The sequence below is a fragment of the Cucumis melo genome, chromosome 9 (genome assembly GCF_025177605.1).
Source record: "Cucumis melo cultivar AY chromosome 9, USDA_Cmelo_AY_1.0, whole genome shotgun sequence".
In the NCBI taxonomy this organism is placed as follows: Eukaryota; Viridiplantae; Streptophyta; class Magnoliopsida; order Cucurbitales; family Cucurbitaceae; genus Cucumis; species Cucumis melo.
In genome coordinates, this window is record NC_066865.1 from 20112034 (window position 1) to 20127597 (window position 15564).

Below are 15564 nucleotides of genomic sequence, written 5' to 3' on the forward strand. Positions count from 1 at the left end.
TTTTCTTACTCACATGAATAAACACTCACAAATCATCTTTAACCTCACTTCCATTCAATTCATTCTACACTATATTTCGATTTCGAACTTAACTTTCATTGTTTAATAAATAATAAGGAAAATTGAAATAGAAGTTCGTGGTGGCTTCAAAATGGGTCTTGATCTCCCCGATTTAAATAAAACATACATACCTTGAAGAAGAGGGGGATCTTTGGGCGCTAGTTAGAAAAAACAACGACCCAAAACCGAAATCGAACTCCAACCAATAATGTCGGTGGTGGAGGATACTCTAATAGCTTTGTTCTTGATTTTGAACCCAAAAAATTAAGCAAACACCACACAAGAAAAGACCCTCAAACGACGCCGATAGGGTCATCGAGAGTAGGATTAAGAAACCAAGGAAGAAGAAGGTAAAATAGAGCGAGTACCTACCAACGTCGAGGCTTTGAGAGATCAAATTTAAGAGATGTGTGAGTAAGAAATTAAACTAATGATTCAAAAATAACTTACGGACACAAATTTAAACAAAAATCATGGCCGTTTGTCCATTACCACAAATCAACTGTTGTTTGATTTTGATTTTGCAAGAGGAAGAGAGTAAATTTCTGAGCAAATAACAAGATGGTGTTCTTGGATAAAGAATTAGTGGAAAATTGGGAGTAGAGATATTTACTCCTTGATGATACAATAGGATTCGATGGTTGAAAAAAGAGGATTCAAAAGTGGAGAAGAGATTCGAATTTTTGGAGCTTTAGAAAAGATGGTGAATATGAAGTTCATCACCTTTCGTGTTCGTTAAATTAGCAACTTCTAATTAAATTACTAATTAGTACCTTTGTTAAGATATCCTTGAACTCTTAATTTTAGCTTGATTAACTTTGTTAAAATATATTTTGCCTAAAAGGATAATTTTTAGTTTTTTTTTTTAAATTTTATAAAACAATTAGGTTCTCAGCTTTAATAAGTATCCATTCGCTAATTGTAATTTGGAATTTGTACCGACTTAGTTTCTAGTTTCTAGTGTAGAAAAATTAAGATCATTTAATGAAAATTTGTACCAATGTATAGGTTGATAAATTAACTAAAGGTTGATATTGTTTATGAATTACAAATTTTAATTTGTTACACAATAAAATAAAAATGGCAATTAAGTTTGATAAGATTTTTTTACAAAAGGAGGAAATAAATTGTTACAAATTTAAAATTATAGGACTAGATTATTGTATTCTATTTTGGTCCCTAAATGTTAGCTTTTCATTAACTTTTTAATCGTAATGATGAGGTGACTTCTATATTTGAATGAATAAGCTCTAAATTTATTATATCAATTAATTGTTAAAAATGACAAATTTGACCAGATATTTACAAAATATAACAAAATTTCGAATTCTATCATGATAAACATCAATAGATATTGATATGCAATAATAGAATTTTATTAGTATCTATCATTGATAGAATCTAAAACTTTATTATGTTTTATAAATATTTTAATTTATTTTACTATATTTAAAAATGTCTCTAAATGTTACGTTAATTTAAAACTCAACTCTCTCACGATCCCTCCGACTCCCCCACCCTTTATTTTTACTTTTTAAAATTGGAGTTTGAAGAAAAACGTTGAGTAGAAAAAAAAAAAAGAATTGAAGGGTTAACACACATGACAACGTGTAAATAAACTAAAAAAAGTAAAATAAGAACAACCCATTTATTAAATAAATTCTAGAAAATGGCATATAAACATTCTTATAATAAATCAATTTAATTAATATGATAAACCTAGAATATTTAGTCATCTATATATAGAAGTCAGTTATCGAAATCCCAACGACAATGATCAAAGTAAGTTCTTTTTAAAAGTTTATAGACTAAAATATACATTTATAAAAGTTTAAGGACCAAAATATGATTTAAATTTTATTATATACGAAAAAATATCCAAAATTAAATTATCATAAATTTAAAATTACAAGAACTAAATGGTTAAAAGATAAATGTTCATGATTAAGACTCGTTAGATGTTAATCTTGAAGAAACAATTTTTTTTAAAAATTAATGCTATAAATAAATAAAGTGTATATATTAAAATGTAACCATAGTTTAATTAGTTGAGTATATCTCGATTAAAGATATTCTAAGTTTAAATCGCTTACATAGTGGAAAATAAAGATAATCATAGTGTTTCTGTACGTAACAACAATCAAAATGTTTTAATCATGTTACTTAAAACCTAAATTGTATATTGTTAATTTTCAATAAATAAAAATGGATAATTGTTCTAAATTACAAGATTATTGAAAAATATTTTCAAATATAACAAAATAGCGATAGATATTTACAACCTACTCCCATCTATCACTGTAGAGTAGATTATAACATTTTTTTTATTTATATTTATAAATATTTTGATTAATTTAATAATATTTAAAATCATTTAAATAGAAATTATGATAGCCAACCTAATTTATATTAGTCTTGTTTTTGGTTTTGTAGTAAAAGGCTCAAACTATTTTTGTATTATATTCCGAAATTTATAATAGGTAGGTGACATCTTATTTTATTAGTAAAATTTATTCCATTGTTTCACGTTTTCTAACTGATAACGAATAATGTTTACTACCTATACGCACAAATCACCGAAAATCATTATCTTTAGTTTTGATCTAAAACCAATATTTAATGAAAATTAAAAATTACCTTTAGAAGTCAAGATGTGGGCGTGCCGGAGTGGTTATCGGGCATGACTAGAAATCATGTGGGCTTTGCCCGCGCAGGTTCGAATCCTGCCGCTCACGTTTCTTTCTTTTTTTTAAAATTTTTTACCTCTCGTCTTAAATTCATTTTTTATTTTTATTTATTTATTATTATTATTATTTAAAAATATTTTAGAAACGTATTTGGATAAAAATTAAGCTGAAATAGAGAGGAAGAATCTTTGACGATCACATGGATAAACTTAAGTTTTTTATCAAATTATTAAGTACAATTTTCTCATTGTTTTCCATCAGAAAATAATATTCATATTAAAGATAAATTAAAAAAAAAAAACTCATTTTATCTAAAAGATAAATAATGGATTTTTTTATAAAAAATTCATAGAATCTAAAAAAAAATCTCCTATTTCTTTTTAGCATTTACGTTGAAATAAAATAGATTTGAAAATTTTATACCTATCGATCTACATTAGTAATGGGAAAAACTTTTGAAATTTATAAAAAGAAAAAAATATTTCATATTACCTACGATTCAGGCCAAAATAAAATTTTACTTTTTTACATAGCAAAATCATTTAAGTTAAAAAGGAGGTAAAACAAAATAAATTTTCAAAAGAAAAGAAAACTTATAAAGAGTGGATCACAATAAACTATACCATCTAAAACAGAAGCAAGAAACTAATAAATAATTTTCCTTTTTTTACCTCTTTAGTTGATTGGCTGATGATTACTAGAGATGTATTATGTGATTTGAATAAGAAATATTTTTCTTTTTCAAATTTAAAATCAGTATGAAATCTATAAAACAATTACATGGTTTTTTCTTGAATTTTCTTAGAACTATCGATCAAGCTAGAATCACTTTTACTTTTCCAAATTTAAAACTTTTTTGTTTTTTTAAAAAAATATTCATATAATAACAATTTAAGAAACTTTCATAAATATAATAAATTACTAAAATATTAGTCGATGCAATAAAACTTGTTAGCCATTTTTTTTAAAATATTTTACTATTGTCCTTCCATCTTTATTGCCTCTCTCCCATTTTTTTTTATTGTCTTCTTTCTTTACTTTCAGTGCGATTTCTTTCCATCTTTCTTTGTTTTTCTCTCTTTTTTATGTGGTTTAGATTTGGTAGATTTGAATAACCAAATATGCTAGATTAGGGTAACCAAATCTAAAAGATTGTATATAAAGTATCTAAAATAATTATTTAGCCAAATCATGTACCAAATTTTGGAAAAAAAAAAGTATGTTTAGATTTAATAGTCAAATCTAGTCAAATTTAAACGTATAGTCAAATCTAAACGATCATAAAAGAATGAGGGTAGTCAAATTAAACGATCGTCGTCTAACCAAATTAAACGATCGTCTACCAAATATATTACGTACATCGTTGACGAAGCATTTTTTATATTTTGTATGGCAGGTCTATGGATTTTTTCCATTTTTAGAATTATTTTATACAATGTAATTTGATGTTTTTGAAAAGAACTTAATAATTAAGTATTAGACTATAATTAATATGATATTCCTTATTAAAGAGATATTTTCAAATATAATAAAAAATATAATAAAACTATTTATAAAATATATAAAAAAGTCCATCAAATTCTTCGTAGCTATGTTATATTTTATTGATAGTTTCAATTTTTTCTTTTTATGGATAAGAATTTCTTTTGGTTAAAATGTATTAATTGGTTAATTTTATTTATAAATTATTCCATTTAAAAATGTTTATAATTAAAAACATTAATGGTTCCTAATTAATTAATCTTTATCCGTATATTTGGATGATATTTATTGTTTAATAAGTTAATCAATATACTTAATTTCATAAATTAAATACAAACATAATCTGTGTTTATAAGATTATGATACCATTTTGTTAAGCACAGCAAAATATAATCATCCTTGATTTCTAAATATTCTATTCATAAAACAACCATGTACAACTATCATTGAGAAATAACTACATACCTTTATTCAACGAAATAAAAGAATAATACAAAAAACTTCAAATCATACTCAAACTACACAAAATTGAACATGTGCTTTCTAAAAGCAAAACATTTAAAACATTTCATTTTAAATCTATACAAAACACACTTTCAAAGACCCTTCTTTCAGGAAAGTTATCGAAACATAACATACTTTCTAATACGTTTTATTTTTATAATCCTTTTAGAATATATCTAACGTCGATATTTAATATTAAATTGAAACATCTAAACTTTTTTTAGTATATGTTTATTAATTTTTTTTAATCTTCACCAATACGTGTATAAACGTTGGTATAATGAAAAAAAAAGTTGAATTTTGTCCAATCATCTCTAAGATTATCAAATTTTAGCTCAGCATGTACGATGGGATAATAATAGGTTTTAAAGTATGACTATGGCTCTTTTAAAATCCAAAAATTAAAACAATTCTGAAAAAAAAATCAATGAGATAATTTATATTAGTTTGTATTTTATTTTCCATTTTACTATAGATAAACTTTAAGTGATGTGTTAGTTTATTGTTATTTTATGAGAAATATTTTAAACTTTGAGTTCTGAGGAGAAAGATTATTATTTTAGTGTTGTTAAATAAGTCGTACTCTTGATAATTTCAATTTTAATAGAATTAATTACTTATATTTTGTTATTATATAGTTAATTAAAAGTTTATTCATATGAATTCTAAATGTAATATTACAACTTTATTTTTAGTTATAGTTATGGGGGAAAGAAATCCACAAGTACAACATACAATTTTTGCTGTTACATTAAAGCTATAACAAAAGTAATACACGATCATTATATATTCTGCCTATCATGCTATTAAATTTCCATTTCATTAATTAATAAATATTTTAATTTGTTTCAAAAGTGTACAATATTTCTTTATTAAAGCGAGCAGGAGATGACAACCTATCTATTTTGGAAATGTTGTGTGACTAAAGTATTTTTAACTTAATTTCTTATAGGTTAATGTTTTGTCGTTTATGAGAACATGTGGACAACATTGGAATACGTAATTTGGGTGGATACAGAAACATGATAGACCGGATGATTTGGTGGGTTTTCTTGTGGGTTGTTGTGACACATTTGGAATTTTTGCAATTGTGTAACTAAAAGTTATTTGATATCATTTCTTCTCGGTTGATGTTGTGTCATTTTTATGTGATGAGAACAAATGAGTACGTAGTGTGTTGAATCGCTTTGAGTTGATGTATGAGCATAAAAAGCTAGATGAATTGGTGGTTTTTTCTTTTGGTGTTGCGGCTCATTTAGAAATTGAGCAATCATGTGATCTTTTATAGGAGAGATAGTTTTTGTGGGACCTTGTTTGATTCAATTTAGGGGTCCTTTTTGGTGTTTGAACATATGATAGAAACTAAGTCAAAGTCAAAACTCTAAAATTTATCACATCAATTAGGATAGTTAAATTACAACCTCCTTTACCAACATCATAGAACTCAAGGATACAAACACATCAAACGTTTTGATCATCTCATCATAATCTCTTGTAAGCACATAAAACTTATTAAAAAAGCTTCATAAAATACAATATTAACACATATTATATCTCACAACCTAAAACGATAGAGATGATCATAATGCAAAATATAACTTGGCCTCCAAAATTGAAGTTATTACAAATTCACTCCAAAATTGTGTAATAGTGATGACATTGGGGATGAATTCCTCAACGACATCTTCTCTCTTTTGATTTCAATAAGTTTGTCAGCAACACACCATGGAAAACTCAAAAAATGCTTACCTTCATTGTAACAACCCCAATAATCTGGGTGATATGTGACACAGTACCACGCAGATGCTCTTGCATATTCGTCTTTGATGTCATCGTATCTAGACTTATTTTCATTCTCATTGAACCAAGACCTAACCTCCTTTCTTAGAGACTTCATAGCAAATGTAATTTGTTCCAAGTCATTCCTTTTGTCAAAAGACTTTGCCATTTTCAAGATGTTGCCACTAACTAATTCAGGTTCTGTTTTAATACCATAATAATCCATAAGGTTCCCCAATTTGAAGTCATACTTAGTTTTGTAATGAAAAGCTTCTCTCAAATACTTCTCAAAACCATCTACTTCCATGTCTGGATCGTAGCACCTGGTAGCAACTTCCCTAGTAAAAATTTCAAAGGAGTTGACATCCGATGAAACATCTTTCACTCCTCTAAAAAGCTTTCCGAGAACTCCATTTGATACATAAGTTGGTTTATCGGGCTTGTCCATGAAATCAGGATACTCATGGACACGAAGGTTACGTGGCAAGTTTGCTGGCACACCGGTCTTCGGAAAGTCAACAGCAATGGAAAACAATTTTGCAAGTTTAATACATTCAGCACTCATTGCCTTCTTAGGGTTCTTATCTGCAAAGACAGTGTGAGCATTTGCAATGGCTCCAAGACCATCATTCACCATGTAATTGGCAAAATATTTCTGAACTTCCTGTATCAAAATAATCGTATTTAATTCAACTTATTGTAGGATAAAAACTTTCTTGTAAACTTTTAAATTTGAAACAAATGGCATTTATTACTTATATAAAAAGAAAAAAAAAAGATGCACACATTTGAAATAGGAATAAATACGTCCTAAAAACCAGACCTCAATTGTGACATCATGATCCAATTGTATAGTTGGTGCAGGCTTGTAGCTCATAGGTTTAACTTGTTTAATACAAGTTAGCTCTGAATCCCAACAAACAAAGTATAAGTCACCATCCAAATCACTCCCAGAACACTCGTTTGGGTGAGGCCTAATATTAACATAGTAAAATATTATTTAAGGACAATTATAAAAAAAAATATTGCTACAAAAAATAAACTAGTTAATAAATATATGCATGTATCTTAATACAAATCTTTAGGAAATGAGCTACATACAAGCATGAAATAAATGAATTTGCAACAAATATGAATATGTGATAAACGCTCAATAGATAAGTAATTCATACACAATAAGCTTTCCTACCTTTTTCCGTTCTGTGGAAAAACAACACAATCCACCATGTGATGTAGAGCTTTCACATCAATAGCATCCAACAAACGCACGTCCCCCGGATGTAAACATGGATTTTTAGCAACAACTACTTTACCCTTAACTACAAAATTACCCTCGCTTGATCTTCCTGGGACAGAGCAATGAACAAATACCTGTCCATATTCTAGTGTTCGAGTTTCATCCAGGCAACCCATCATTGTCCTTCCCTTTGGAACAAATATCCTTGACTTGGTCTTCAAATCTAACAATTTATTTGCTCGAAATGTTCGTAGCATCATATTTAGAAAAGGTTCTTCATTTGGCATGTAAAACGAAAGCAAGTCCTTCAAAATACTAGTCATTTCTCCTGGGGACATCAACTCCAACACCTCTAATGCCCTTGATTGATCTTCTAGAATAGAATCTAGTTGGTCTATAGCCTCCTTTTGTTTTCTCACAAAAACGTTGTCCCCAATTCCAATAGTTGATAGAAGGCTTATCACTTGACGATTAAGAAAACAAGGTTGATACTTGCTCCACAACAAAACATCAAGTTGTGTATCGAGCGACATATACTTCAACATACTCTTTCGTAATGACAATTTCTTTTCTGATGTAGGGTCAATAGCTACAACACCTTTGTATCCAGCATATCGAATCTGGAAGGCAGATGGTGTATGACTGATCAAACCACATTTTTCAGCTACTTTCTTAGCTAATGTTTTAGATATTTTTCCAATCCCATCAGAGAAACAATACATAACGTTCTTCCTTTCAACTTCTACATCAGGAATAACTTCAATTTCATGTTCTTCAACGCACAAAGTTTTTCTAGATGAACCAAAAGATTGACCAAGTCGAGCAGCATATTTTGCCACATTCCTTATCTGACGAAAGTCACCCATCCACTCTCTGATATCTGCTGCACTTAGCCCCTCCCTCGAAGCAAACATCCAAAAAGAATTTTCCCTTAGTTGACTAGCCGAGAAAGCCAAAAACTCAAACTTTTTATCACCAATGACTATACCATTTTTTAACACAGATACTACTCTATCATATACTCTAGTTCTTTTAGTACTATTTTCAGGAGATGATGAACGTGGAGCTAAATCAATAGAATGAAGTTTATCCAATTCCTCATCAACAAAAGACACACGAAGAAAATTATCTATATCACCAATAAAACGACGAACTACTCTATTGGAAAGATTGGCCTCCGGACCACAGAAGTACACTTTCAAAGGTGTAATTTGAACTCTATGCACATACACTAGGCCATCATCTAGAGAAATATTAGGTTTCCATGGAAGCTGATTAGAGACGTAGAATGAAAGATATTGGTCTTTGAGCCACTTTTGTGGTTTATAACAACATTCCTTCAAATTAAAGAGTTTTTCTAAGGCATGCTCTATGTAGTCAGGATGAAATCTACTCGAATCAACAAGTCGAAAGAATTCATCATCTAGCGTCGGTCCAGAAAGATAACCACGTTGAAGTAGGGCATTGATTTTGAACAAAATTTTATAAGAGATATCAAAGGCTTGGGGTGGAGTAATGATAGGAACCAAATTTGAATTTGAGACGAAAGAAGAACCTTTACGGAGAATGAACGGAGCATAGGTCACTTTGTAGCCGACCAATGTTTGGAAGAAAGGAGGAAGGTGATGTGAAGGAGAAAATTGCAAACATAGAGTAAAAGATTGTCCAATGCAGGAAGATGGAGTGAAATCCACATCCCTAATCCAACGAAAACTGTTGGATTTGTTGGAATATAATGGGGAGGAGGAAGATGATGGAGTTTTCCTGAAAATTCGTGGAGCACCTTGCATCTGCACACAATTCAAACAAAATTCAATATAATATAACAAACCTAATAATACTCGCATTAACATGCATGGAGATCATGCATATATGTATATATATATATTTTATTTTTTAGTTGAATAAGTTATTATAAATTAAATATTTTTCACTGGTTAATTTCAATTCTTTTTTCAAACTAATTAAATATTGATATTCCTAAACAAGTAATATATATGTTCATTTACGACATTGTAATTTGAGTAATGAAAAAAAAGAAAGAAAGAAAGAAAAGAAAGAAAGAAAGAAAGAAAGAAAGAAAGAAAGAAGAAACCTGAATGAGAAAAAACTTGGAAGGTTGATTGAGAGGGCAGCGAAACTCAACACTCAAAATATTCTCAAAGCAAAGCTCCATTTTGTAGTCATCAACTTCATAACTCAAATAAAACCATAATTTCCTAACTCCATTTCCAAATTCCACATTCCATTTCTCTCCTTCCCAAATTACCCTCATTTTGTCCTTTGAAATCATGCTTCCCAACTGCCCCTTCACGTCTTCCATTCTCTCCATTTCGGGGCCACCACTCGTTGCCTTCTTCTCCACTTCTCTGGCTTTCAGATATGAACTTTCGAACCACAGTTTCTTCTCCTCCGTTGTCGCCTTCGCCACTATGTACTCAGCTGCTAGTTTGCTCTTGAACCGGACCGTCACAGATGTGAACTGGGCTTTCTCGTCTTTGGGTTTTGAAATCCTCACCGTCGATACGGTTCCATCTCCTGTGTGATTCTCGAGAAATTCCTTCACCTCGTCGACGGTCACCTCTGGTCGGAATCCGTAAATTTCGATCGTCCTTCCCATGTCGTTTATTGTAGCAATTTGCTTTTCAACTGCATTGTTTTTTAAGAGCATACGGATGCAAGAAATTGAGTAATGTTACGTTCATCAAAACTATCTCGAGAGCTCATATTCACTAGAGTAACTCGGGAATAAAATTGTCATTTCATCTATCCATTTAATAAACATTAAAAAAATTGCTCCACCCTTCTCGTCTACTGATCTAACGTAACTATACAACAAAACTATTTAAAAAATATTTAAGAAAAAAGTTCACTAATGAGACAAAACTATAACCGGACAATAAAGTAAATAAATCTAAAAAATATTAAAAAAAATTAACCAGCTAAAATATAGTATGATATGTCTTAAAATATTGATCGACACACTTATCACCGTTCATACGTACTATTGATGTGTATGGCGTCAAAAAAAAAAATGGGGGAGGGAGTTATGTATACATATGATATGCCGATGAAAAATAATTATATTGAACATTTTAATCCTTGCAATACAATTTTAATGTATATGTTGTTATTGTCAATTTCAAAATAGCTCTTTCAATAGATTAGGATGATAGTTAAAATAAGCATAATTCAATTTATATAAAATTTACATTATCAACATTAATCGAGTTAAAAAGATATTTAATATTTCTCGGCCTATCTCTCACATATCAAAAGAAAATAAAAGAAAAGAAAAAACTAATTAATTACGACATGTTTTCAAATGTGTGTTGAATGTTGGATGACAAATCTTTTTGTACAAAATCAAAACAATACAACAATGCAAATAGAAAGAGAGAAAGTTTAGGTTAAGAGAGAGAGAGAGAACGATCGAACCTGAAGAATATTGGAAGCACTGTGAAACAAAAGCAAATTAATCACTGAAAGCTGTTTGGGAAAATATGAGTCCAAAAATATGGAATTTATAGAGAATAATTAAAGAAAGAGGAGACTATACTTTTTAGTCAAAGTCCTCAAGAGTCACTTAGGTCATCCAACTTCTAAACCAAGTTTATTTTATGCCCTTCTCTCTCCTCACTAATCTCACTTTCATTACAAATAATATGTTAATCTATTTTTTCTTTTTTTTCTTATTACATAATTCAACAACTCACTTTTATAATATTAAAATTCTAATTTCCAATTTTTTAACTCTTAAATCAAACTTGTATTATTATTATATAACTAGGGTCTTAATTACAAGGTGAAAGATTGGATTTTTAACCTTGAAAAATGAAGACTATATTAATAGTCGTTGAGCTAAGCTTACTTTAATCTTATTATAACTAATTTTTTTTTTGATATTTTTAATAAAATTATTATTCTTTCGTATTTAGCTTTAATTTAACTTTTCCATAGAAATTATTGAACACTTGAATCCTTGATTAGTTGTATTTTCTCTCCAAACTTTTTTCTAAATGGGTCCCAAATAGAGAGATAGAGAGGGGGCTCCACACGTTTAAGATGGAAGAAAGTGGTACACTTAGTTTCGTTTAATATTTTCACCACATTACATAGGAATGTGATTGGAAACTTACACAAAATTAACTTCTACAATCAATATAATATACTGCTCCGATCCTATACTCTTTTTCTTTCTCTTTTAATTATTTTCGATTGCAAAATGTCATGACCAATTGTTTTCTATTGTATGGACCGTTTCGATTGTTCTTTCTTCTTTCATTTCTCTTACTTCAAATCATATAAAATTTAACAAAACTTATATATGCTTTATAATTTTGTTTTTCTTTTCTTAATTGAAAAGTTCAGAATGTTATTCAATTTACATGTTTTATATTATATATTATTTGTTATTTTATATTTAGCTAAACATCAACTTTTACATTCTAGTGACAATGAGCATATATAGTGTAATTGTTGGAACGAAATTGAATTTCTTTAAAGTTATGGAATTAAATGGATATTATATCTAAACTATACTTCATAACTAAATTTATAGTTACATTTTCTAGTACAATAGTAGATCTATAGAAGGATTCATACTATAAAACTAGTCCAATTGAAGTATATATACACGCTTTAATAATTATATTTGTAGTTTAATTAGAATTTATTGCATATAATATAAACTTAAAATAACTACATCTACGCATAGAGACTAATTAGTTTTTTTTATTAAATAAAAAAATTGAAATCATTAATTTGCATACGAACGTAATTGCATTTATTTAGTTTTTAACATTTTGATATTATTGAAATTAGATGATTTTATTAAGATTTTTACCATACTCTTTTTTAAGAAAAAATAATGGACGAATTATTGGGAATTGGAAAGAGAGTAAAAAGAAAAGAAAGGAAAATTTAACTCAGAATGTTGTTGAATTTGATTGAATTGAAAATTTAAGATGAAATCATACAAGTTGTTGGCACGGGAAACTCGCACTTAGCCCTTGGGGTGCGCTGTTGGACGACTCCCCTAGTCCAACTTCCTTGTTCAAGCTTACCTATATTGTTGTGGTGGTGAGTCAAACACATTTTGATACCTATCATAATATTTCAGTTAAGCATGAAAAAGAAATATTGTTGTGGGCCATCTAGTGAGCTATTTATAATGTCTCTATTCTGACACACGCTTGAGGTCACGTGTAACGTCGACAATGTCAAGGTGGTTCCCTCAAACTTGTAGAGTGCCAATGCCGAGCTATGTTGAATGATATAAGACATTAAATTTACCTTTACCCATTACCTTAACTTTTGGGTTAATCGATAATTTAAGATGTTACCAAAGTAGGTGGCCTAGAGAAATTTTGTGTTCAAACCTTGCAATGTCCCACAAATGTGGAGATAACTAAAACAACTTGTCTGACCTTATAACATTTGAATATCAAGGAATCTCTAATAATATTAAATCCTATATAAGTAACAATCATTGACTAAACTTGTTTCCTCTTAGCCTTTTATTAAACTCATATCATTTACTTACCGATAAGCCTTAAACGATCTTAGGTAGATCGCTAAAGGTGTGTTTGGTTTAACTTTATAAGTGTTTGCCTTTTCCACCGGTGTAACCAAATATTTATAATTATTTTTATTTTAAACAATTTCTATTTAAAAAAATCACAAAAATGAGTTTTAAAAACACAATTTTTTTCTTTTGTCAATCTAAGAATAATGGCTAACTATAAAAAGCAACCCTAAACTTAAAAGTTTTAAATGAATGATAGTGAAATATGTTGTTAATTGGGTTTTTAATTTGGTAATTAAAGAAAGCAAAAGTGTAGAGGAAGTAAAGAATTAAACTTAGGCCACAAGTTTCCAAATAAGAAGGTAATTGGAATGGAAGACATAGAATTTTGGTTCTGTTAATGAATATTGGTCTCTTTCCAAGTACCAAAAAGTTGGAAATTGAAAAGAAAGAGGGCAAGATGGAAGAGACTCGTTGCAATCACAAGAAAAAATAGTTTTATTTGCAAAAGTAATCAAAGTTTATTCAAAATAGAGGAGCTATCAAGTAGAAGTCGATTCCAAAAACTTTAATGTTATATTTCACTACAAGAAGTGGAGAGATTCTCAACGCACAAAAACGTCGGCAGAAATGGAAAAGACGTCGGGACAAATTCCCGACACGGAAAGGAACATCGAAAAGACCGTTAGAAGAAACGCGTTGGGAGACTTTTTCTCGACGTGTCACCAACAAGGAGTCGGGAATAACCTTTTCCCGACGTTTTCTTCACCGACATTCTTGATGCGTTGGGAGTAAGTAATCCCCAACGTCAACATTTTCGACGTCATTGGTGCGTCAGGAATAACTACTCCCGACGTGTATATATCCGACATCGTCCATGCATCAGTAAAAACTATCCCCGACGCGACGTTTTTCAACATATTCCTGACGTTTGTAGTGCATTGGGAAATATTTTTAATATGTATTTTATATATATTAAATATGTAATTTTTATTTTTTTCTAATATTTTATTGTAATGTTTTTCAATCGAGTCTCTATTTCCTAAAATAATCACATTCGTTTTCGATTAAATTAAAGAAAATTCAAAATAAATTAGTAAATTACGAAATACAAACACAAATTCAACAAAAAAAAATTCACAATACAAAGAAGTTAGTGTTCATAATAAAGAACTTTAATGTTCATAATACAAAAAAACACAAAGAAAACTGTACGTCTCCTAACGAGCCTCTTACACCATTCTATACTGCGAGTCCTACAATGATACAAAAGTGGCTAAGTTTAGTACATATATATGCATATCATCACTGTATACTGTAATTTCAAAAACTTAAGAATAATGAAAACATATATATGTACTGCAAAAGGTAGGGATTATCATGTAGTGGTCCTTGTTGTGCTCAAGTCATGTCTTCTATCAGCTTCTACATTCGTTCCACTTCTGAAACCAACGCTTCATGATTTCTTGTATGCTCTTCAATCCGTTGCATAACTTGATCAAACTTAGCCTGTAATTGAAGCTATATTGTGGATTGCGGACATGACGTCGTAGAACTGCTCACACTCGTCGTCTTGCAAGCCTTTGACTTGGGTCCCCAACCAAGGTCTTTTGAGTAGTCCGGTCATCTACCCAACACCGTCTCGCATATCTCATCTCAGAAAGTAGCTGACTATCCTCTAGGGTAGGCTGGAACGGGAGTTCTAGCATTTGATGCTGCAACAAATTTAGAAACTATCTTAGTAAGTAAAAAAATATATTATATATTAAAAGAGGACAAATGAAAGCAGAAGTGTTGGTTGGATAACTTACATGTGCATCCTCTTCAGCTTGGGACACGAACGTCTCGTCTCGAACATATGTTTGTCGAAATAACTCCACACGATCAACCGACTCCTATGTTTGCTCAGAGAGCTCGTGCTATCGTTGTAGAAACGACTTTGACCCACTACTATGATTATAAGGTTGTTTCTGTCTAGCAACCTTGTTCGTCCGTGATTGCTCCTGCAGAAAACAATTATATTGTTTATTTCTTATACATATTAAAAGTTGAAATCATAATTAACCATGACAAAAAGTTCAGTTGCTCACCTGGAATGCACGGCTCATGTAGTGGCAATAGAGGAAGTGTCAATCTTCATCACGTCCCACTAATAGGTTTGATGGGTTGGCACGAGCCTCCTCGGGATCGCTATACTTTTTGAAGTGTCTATGACAGTCATCCCGAAACTCTTTAAAGGTGGTGAGCATCTGATACTCAACGAATTTATTCATTGCTTGATCATTGAA

At 29.9% G+C, this 15564-nt stretch overlaps 1 protein-coding gene and 1 non-coding gene across 2 annotated transcripts; one reads left to right on the top strand and one right to left on the bottom strand.

Annotated features, from left to right (window-relative positions):
- The first annotated feature begins 2713 nt into the window (after window positions 1-2713).
- TRNAS-AGA (transfer RNA serine (anticodon AGA)) lies at window positions 2714-2795 on the top strand. The gene has a single exon. It is a non-coding gene; the product is annotated as a tRNA-Ser (tRNA).
- Window positions 2796-6138: 3343 nt separating this feature from the next.
- On the bottom strand, window positions 6139-11235 carry LOC103483036 (probable RNA-dependent RNA polymerase 1). The gene is made up of 5 exons (XM_051090444.1): window positions 11188-11235; window positions 9845-10398; window positions 7702-9539; window positions 7336-7486; window positions 6139-7176 (listed from the first exon to the last, which is right to left on the bottom strand). The coding sequence occupies exons 2-5, from the start codon at window positions 10367-10369 to the stop codon at window positions 6355-6357; spliced, it is 3336 nt and encodes a 1111-aa protein (XP_050946401.1). The 5' UTR covers window positions 10370-10398; window positions 11188-11235; the 3' UTR covers window positions 6139-6354.
- Window positions 11236-15564: the final 4329 nt, after the last annotated feature.